Source organism: Bidens hawaiensis, unplaced genomic scaffold (assembly GCF_021521415.1).
Source record: "Bidens hawaiensis isolate Kalapana, Puna unplaced genomic scaffold, B.hawaiensis_p1.1 tig00041139_1, whole genome shotgun sequence".
Lineage (NCBI taxonomy): Eukaryota > Viridiplantae > Streptophyta > Magnoliopsida > Asterales > Asteraceae > Bidens > Bidens hawaiensis.
The window spans coordinates 152256-160773 of NW_027505697.1; the positions used below are offsets into that span (position 1 = coordinate 152256).

Consider the following 8518-nt stretch of genomic DNA (forward strand, 5'->3'; position numbering starts at 1 on the left):
ATTCCTCATTTCCAGTTTTATGGTTTCATAACTACCTTGCAGACAATCTTCTGACATATATATAGACTCAGTCTAAGCTATCAATAATGATTCTTTTCAATGTTACATATTATATTATTTAGAAACTTATTAGGGTTTCAGTTTATGCAAGTGTTGTTGATTGCATACAGCATTTTAGGGTTGTTTGATCTGATTTTGTTTGTTGAATCTGAGTGAAGTGTGTTAATGACAGTGTGTTTGAGGACAAATGTTGTAGAACAAGTGGCATGCATGCAAGAATATTACTCTCTTGTTTTGTCCCCACGCTGGCATTTTTGCACACTACACTGATTTTGTGTTCCTTTTTTTAATCATTACAATGAATACATGTTTGATGTTATGTGTCACTCTTGTTATTTATTTACTTTTCATTTTGTTTCAAGGTAACCAACAGCAGGAGATGAAGCAGAAGCAGCCAGAGACACCCAACGGCAGTACCATAACTGATGACAATGAGTGCACTGTTAGAGAGCAAGACCGGTTCATGCCGATAGCGAATGTGATACGAATAATGCGAAAGATCTTGCCACCGCACGCGAAGATCTCTGACGATGCCAAGGAAACAATTCAAGAATGTGTGTCTGAGTATATTAGTTTTGTTACTGGTGAAGCGAATGATCGGTGCCAACGCGAGCAAAGAAAGACTATCACTGCTGAAGATGTGTTGTGGGCTATGAGTAAACTAGGGTTTGATGATTATATCGAACCGTTGATTGTGTATCTGCACCGTTACAGAGAGTTTGATGGCGGTGAGCGTGGGTCGATAAGGGGTGAGCCGCTGATCAAGAGGGTTAGTGCTGGTATCCCTGGTCCGTATGGAATGGGTCCGTTTGTGCCTGGTTTTCATATGACTCATCATAATGGATTCTTTGGTCCGGCTAGCCTTGCGGGATTCTTCAAGGACCCGTCGAGCGCTGGTGGTCCTTCTGGCCCTGCTGGTTTTGAGCCATATGCTCAGTGTAAAGAGTGACTTGTTTCGCGGTGTTTGTTGGTTTGTTTGGCTTGTTTTTTTGTTGTCTTAATTTGTTTTTTTCTTGTCATGGAGCAACAATTTACATTGTGTCCAACTTTGACAATGCATGTAAAAACAGTTGGCATGCTCCATCTTGTAGGACTAGTAATCTGCATTTCCTCTTGTTAACATTAATGAATTTGGAGTGTTCTAAGATTTATGCGTTCAGTTCACAACACATGGTCTTATTGTCAGTTTTGTGTATCTGTTTATAGTCATGAATCATCATTATCATTTTTTTAAATGATAACGGTACAAAACCGTACAAGCTGAACCGTTTTAGCCCGTATGAATTGTTTGAGATATTTTTGAAAACAGTAAGCCACATAGACATCAAAAAACAAAATAGATAGGGCAGAAAGAAATAAATACATTATATTAAAATAATCAAAGTCACTTGATAGCTTGTTAAGCAATGAAACATGATTCCAAGATTTATGCATTAAATATCAAGCGGACACCATTCAGAAATAATATTTGCATAAATGGGAATCAAGATAGAAGATGATTCCACTCTAATTTCAACCTAGCAATTGTTAACCAAACAATTGTTTCTTCATTCCTGAGGTTCACATATTCCATTCCTTGACTAATTATTGCATATCAAAAAAAGTCTTATTTATTCATTTATTTTGCTAAAACTGTTACCAAAAAACTGGACCACACCACTAACCTGCTAAACTGTTAAAATCAAATTAAAAGCAACTTCTGCATAGCAGGTGGTCTTTTTCAATGATATTAAAAACACAAAACCATTGAAATTTGTATTCAAACATGAGACCTTTGTTGTGTTGGTAGCATGTTACAACTTACAAGATATTACAAATTACAATGTGCTTGTAATAAATAACTTGTGATATTAATGATGCACAAGAATCAACCAAAGTTTAAACTCAAAATCAAAATACAATCAAAATGTAAGCAAAATTCTTAAATACCAAAGCTAAAATAAAAAGCAGGTTAAACCTATGTCTCAATGCATTGCCTTTTTGCCTCTTGATCATCCTCCTCATCGCCTTCTTCACCTTCTTCCTGAGCCACTTGTTCCTCCGTTTCACATCTTTTCCTTTGTGGAATCACATGAAAAAACGACTCCTTCCAGTCTTTCGTTTCCAAGAACTTTAAAAGTATTTCCATCACTTGGTTCACCGTAAGAACCTACACATTCACACACACAAACGTTACTCATATTAATTGTAATAATTAATAACCTTGGTTTTAAAAAGATGAGTTGTACCTGAGAACTAGACATTTTAAGGTAGTTGCCAATTGGGAGTTTTGCTGTTTGAATTCCTTGGTCAACCGCTTTCTTCATGGTTATCCCTTTCCACCTGTTTCTATCAACCAGCCCGCCAATAATATAGATTTTCTTTGGGTCGAGTTCTGAGAGCATGTTTTCCGAGTCAGCGGTTAGGTAGACCAAATTTTCCTTTTGACTTTCAAAAGTATTGATGTAAGGACCCGTGTCTTTGTCTATTATCCATTTGTCAAACCCGGACATCTTTTGTAATTGGTTTTGAATTTCTCCCTCATAGCTGGTCAACCAGAGATGACAAGGGATCACACTTCTTCCATTCACAGAATAACAATACATTATCTGTATTCATAATAAGTTTTTAGAGAAATGACAATGACTCAATTGTACAATTCTACATGAAAGACAAAACACACACTCACCCGCCCGCACACATACAAACATATATAGATTTCTGTATAGTAAATAACAATGTATTGTGTAACTTAGTAAAGCTTTATGATTGCCATTATCAGTTTATTCTAAGAAATCAACATTGTATCACAAAAGTAGGTATTTTTCTGAGTTTGTTATACCTATATGGTCATATCAGATTAACTTCATGCATGTAGATTATAGACATGTTTGGTCGTGTGCCTACTTTTAGTTTACTTTCCTAAACTCTTAACTATTTTCATTCCATACATGAATAAAAAACATACATGAATCTACACTCAATATGATGTCAGTATGTCACATATTACACTATTGTAAGTAATTACTATCTAAAAAGGGTCTAATACGAGAGTAAAAAGAGTATCTCATGACTAAGTGAATGATTTGTTTCTGACATGGTTAAACAGGTATAATAGACCCTGAAAAATGACAGCACTTGTGATTTTCTCTTTGGTAAAACACAGTTCTATGTAGACTATTACATCTGACGAGTGCTCTAAACTTGTCCACCTAATCTTTGGGTCCATTAACCATTTAGAACCACAATTTGAAAGTAAAACAAGTATGTTTTACTTTAGTAGATGATTTTTCAAAGACTTAAACCAATTCAAAGATTTGACTCTTGAAATACTACTACTCAGTCTAATGTACATGACAGTTATCTTCACAGTTTTAGGGTGGGTTCCAAATGAAAGCATTTCTTAAGCCCTAACCTAATTGCCTGAAGCTCTCATCTTCAAATGCATATGAATATGAAAAATTAAACCTGAATCCCCTGTTTCACAGGGGTATGAATCTCATTAGATGCCATGAGATCGGAAAATTGCAGGTCAAGAAAAGCATTCTGACCATGTTTCTTGGCTATGTAATTTAGTAAAAACATTGTATTATGTAATTTAGTAAAGCTTTATAATTGCCATGAGGCCCATGATCAGTTTCTTCTAAAAAAAACAACATTGTATCACGAAAGCTGCCACTTTTATGAGCGTGTTATACCCTAATGGTCATGTCAGAACAATTTCATGCATATAGCCATGTATGATCGCAAATAAAAAACTAACCCAAATCTATCAAACGACATAATGTCGCCTATGACGTATCACGCTAGTTTAAGTACTTACCGATGAGAAAAGTCCTTGTACGCGAATAATCATAGTATCTCACTGCTAAAAGAGTGGTTTGTTTCTGTCATGGCTATGGAGGTATAACACAATAAAATAAATTTGCATATGTGGAAAGATATAAACTTGTCTACTTAACGTTTGGGTCCACTTAGAACCACAACTTGAAAGAAAAAAACAATTGGTAGATTACTTTCAAAGACCACTACTGCTCAAGCAAGAGGCTATCTATTAATTCAAATACTTAACTCTTGAACTGGTAAACGGGTAATCAGTCTAATGTAAATGACAGCTAGCTTAATAGTTTTAGTGTCCCAATTCTTAAACCTTAACCTAATTTTGCTTAAAGCTCTCAACTTTAACAGCATATTTTCAGACACCAATCAAACACATACACATAAACATAAACAATTAAACTTAAACCACCTGGTACTCTGTCTAATGTACATGACAATTTATATTCACAGTTAGTGTTCCTTCCAAATAAACCCAATTCAACACAGGCATTTCATCGAACACCTTACGTGCATATGTTAAACTTAACACTCACCTGTTTCACAAGGCTATGAATCTCATTAGGCGCCATAAGCTCCGAAAACTGCAAGTCCAGAACAACATTTTGCCCGTTGTTCTTCGCTTGCGAAAGGCGCAACGTCTTACTCTCTCGTTCCTCCGTCCTCTGGTCCATTCTCTCCTTCCTCATCCCCTTTCTCGCCTCAATCATCTTCAGCTTCTCGTCTTCCGATACGTTCGCCAGCTTCTCCTCCCACTCTTTCCGTTTCCGTTCCCCCTGAAGCTTTCTCTCCGCTTTCATGGCGGCTTTTTTCTCGGCCTTTTTGGCTTCGAATCGTTGTTGTTTTAAGAGTTTCTTTTGGGCGTTTTTGGAGAGTGGTTGTGGTGGTGGTGGAGAGAGGTGGTCGGTGGTGGTGGGTTGGTCGGTGACGGTGGTGGTGGTGGTGGTGTCCATTTTTGTGAATTTGATTTGGGGGTTTTGGTGCCTGTGAATGAAGGGTGGAGTTATCAGGCTGCTTAGAATGAACATTGGGTTTTATTACATTATTATTTTCCCCAAATGGGTTTTCTTTACAAATTAAAGAAAAATTATGTTTGCCTTCATGTGGTTTCGATGCGGAAAGAAACTTTCTAGGGGTTGATGCCCTTTGGTTTAAAAATGAGCCACTTGATTTCATGCCGTTAACGAAAATGGATATACTAGTTTACCCTTTTATTATGATCTATACGAGTCATTATGGTTAATTGAGTGCTCAGTTTTAGTCTTTCTTTAAAAAATACATAACTAACCACCAAAATATAACCAATCAAGCCATAATCAACTAAAAATAAATGAACCGAACATTTTGTTTAACAAAAATAAAAGAACCAAACTTTTTTTTAATAAAAACAAACGAACTGAACTAATTTTTTAATAAAAATAAACAAACCAAACTATTTTAACAAAAATACGAACCGAACTATTTTTTAACAAAAATACGAACCGAACTACTTTTTAACAAAATAAACGAATTGGACTAACCAAACTACTTTTTTAACAAAAATAAACGACCGAACTACATTTTTAACAAAGTTAAATGTGTAAGGCCCCGAGCTCGGTGCCCTATATTATCGTTGAATTTACTCATAAACACAGTTCTGAATATCAGAGTGAATTAAAACTTTTCGCAGAATAAATAAAACGTTAACCATTCATTACAAAACATTCAAAATCTTGTCTTTAAACTTTCAAATTGTCTAAACATCATAATTTTTCTTCACTAGATGTCAGTTAGCTCAGTCCATGCCATGGGTCCCCCTCAAGCCAGCTCCATCATCATATTTGCCTGCGTGCATTAGGGGGGTTCAAAAGAATCCGAATCCGTATCCGATAATCCGTATCCGAACTATCCAAAATTTTCAGATACCCGAACCCCGGTTATCTGAAAATTCGAATTCGGATCCGGATAACATTTTTTGGAATTTTCGAATAGTTCGATTGTCCGAACTATCTGAACTATTAAATTTAATATTTTTTAATTTTAATTTATATACTACTTATATTAGATCAGATGCAAAAAAGTAACCCTAATTTCCAATCTCACATTCTCACGCCTCTTCCCTTCCATGGTCTCCAAAGCCAATCTTCAATTCTCCATCTCTGCTCTCTTTAATGAATCGAACACCTCCATCTCTAGTTCTCCTCTCCACAAACATCATCTACTTGTCCTTCATCGCCTCCATTGATGATTGTGCCGTACCGATCATGCAAAAACCTAATTTTACCTATAGATAGGGTAAGTCAGGTATCAAATCCAGAGGAGCATGTGGCCAATGCCATACGTTTGTTCGTTTATTTAGTTATATTTATAAACAATTATAAAAGAAACATGTAGGTCCCCCCCGGGGCGTCGCCGATCGATACGAGATCCGCACGAGGTCTAGGAGTGCGGAATCCTCCTAGACTCGTTTAATGATGTAGAAGACGAAGAACACGATTACACACATACAAACACACGAACAAACACACGAACGGGATAAACACATCTGCAGATCTTTTCATATAATAATCAAAACACTTACATACCCAACACGAAAACAAATGACGGCCGATCCGAGGTGAGCTCTACCTCGGGTCGTCCCACACGACTCTCCCTCTCGGTTTCTCTCTAGACAAAATAAACTGAACACTAAAACACTCTTAATTTCTGGATTCTCAAACCTAAACAAAATACACACACACACACACACACACACACACACACACACACACACACATATATATATATATATATATATATAGTATATATATATAATATATATATATATATATATATATATAAACAACTTCACGGGCCTGGGCCTGTAGGCGAAGTTGTTATAACTTCGCCTAAGGCGAAGTTGTTCGCAGAAGTTGTTACAACTTCGCCTATGGCGAAGTTGTCCTAACTTCGCACTTCGTTTTCGCTTAACAGAATTGCATAGCGACGGTCACAAAATGCACCAACAGACTCCCCTTTGACCGTTGCTCTCAATTCTAACAAACACAAAAGATCATCTGTTACAAAACATGCACCAACAGACTCCCTTTTGACCGTTGCTCTCAATTCTAACAAACACAAAAGATCATCTGTTACAAAACATTGCACCAACAGACTCCCTCTTAACTGATGATCTTCTGTTTGCTCTTCAACCAGCCGTGTCTGAAACTGTCTTGTAGCTTCACAAATCTACCAATCACCCAGCGTCTTCCATATCAGATCTCCCCTTCAGTGTAAGCTTCTCCGACTATATAGATTGAGGTCCTTTGAAATGCATGCATCCCCGTGCCTAATTGATCATCTTTGAAATGCATGCGTGTCAAGATACTGCAGTGATCCAGATTCGGGACTTGCAGTAGTTTTTCTGAAGTTGTGTAAATACTTAAAAAAAAATGTGTGTGTTATTGAGACATTCTAGAGTTCATAATGTTAATACTTCTCAATCAAGATGTACGAAGGAGAACGGGAAGAAGAGTCTGAAGATCGAAGAGTAATTACTATTTAATCAGACACTACGGGTCGAGGTCAACTCGGGGTGACTTGGGGAAAGCCAAATACGCTTTGAGAATAGATAGGAGGCATCATAATCTCTGAGTTGTTGCCCATTTAAGTTTTGAGCTTAATTGAACCTAACCCGTATCACAGAAACGATGAAAACCATTCTAAGTTATTTACCTGCTTACAACCTGTTTCTTTATGTCATAATACAGCTGAACATGGATCTGTGTGACAGTCACGTAATTAGTATGATTCCTGTTCGGATCTTTTCTAAAACGTAGTGGTCCCTGTCGAGACTGAAATTTGATCTCGTGTACTTTAATTTTTAAAAGTTTTTTCTACTTATGTAGTTGTATGATTTTTATACCTGGTTACTTGGTCTTGATCGTATCATTTAACGCTTTAAAGGTTGTTTTAAAACTTAATTGCAAATTGTTCAAATTATGGGGTTTGTTTTGTAAAATACTAATATCGGCGAAGTTGTGCATAACTTCGCCTGCATAGGCGAAGTTATCCATAACGCTATATAAAGAATCTATTGATGCTTCATTATCCATTTAGACTTCTTGCGAACAACTTCGCCTTAGGAAAAGTTATAACAACTTCGCCTACAGGCCCAAGCCCGTGAAGAAGTTTATATATATATATATATATGTGTGTCTTGTTTAGGTTTGAGAATCCAGAAATTAAGAGTGTTTTAGTGTTCAGTTTATTTTGTCTAGAGAGAAACCGAGAGGGAGAGTCGTGTGGGACGACCCGAGGTAGAGCTCACCTCGGGTCGGCCGTCATTTGTTTTCATGTTTGGTATGGAAGTGTTTTCGGTTATTATATAAAAGATCTGCAGATGTGTTTATTCCATTCGTGTGTTTGTTCGTGTGTTTGTATGTGTGTAATCGTGTTCTTCGTTTTCTACACCATAAACGAGTCTAGGAGGATTCCGCACTCCTAGACCTCGTGCGGATCTCGTATCGATCAGCGACGCCCCGCGGGGACCTACAAGTGGTATCAGAGCCTTAGGCTCTTATGCTATGGTTCGAGATCTGCGTTTTGGTGTTTCTGGCACGTTTCTGATGCGTTTTTGGCCGAACAGCCGCCGCAGGCGAAGTTATGGGGTTCAGGCGAAGTT

The 8518-nt window shown here is 37.1% G+C and overlaps 1 protein-coding gene and 1 pseudogene across 1 annotated transcript; one reads left to right on the forward strand and one right to left on the reverse strand.

Moving 5' to 3' along the window:
* Positions 1-425: 425 nt before the first annotated feature.
* Positions 426-1009, forward strand: LOC143614812 (nuclear transcription factor Y subunit B-1 pseudogene; annotated as a pseudogene).
* Positions 1010-1674: 665 nt separating this feature from the next.
* LOC143614809 (tRNA (guanine(9)-N1)-methyltransferase-like) lies at positions 1675-4946 on the reverse strand. The gene is made up of 3 exons (XM_077088133.1): positions 4413-4946; positions 2289-2648; positions 1675-2209 (listed from the first exon to the last, which is right to left on the reverse strand). Exons 1-3 carry the CDS (start codon positions 4902-4904, stop codon positions 2018-2020), a joined length of 1044 nt encoding a protein of 347 aa, XP_076944248.1. The 5' UTR covers positions 4905-4946; the 3' UTR covers positions 1675-2017.
* Positions 4947-8518: the final 3572 nt, after the last annotated feature.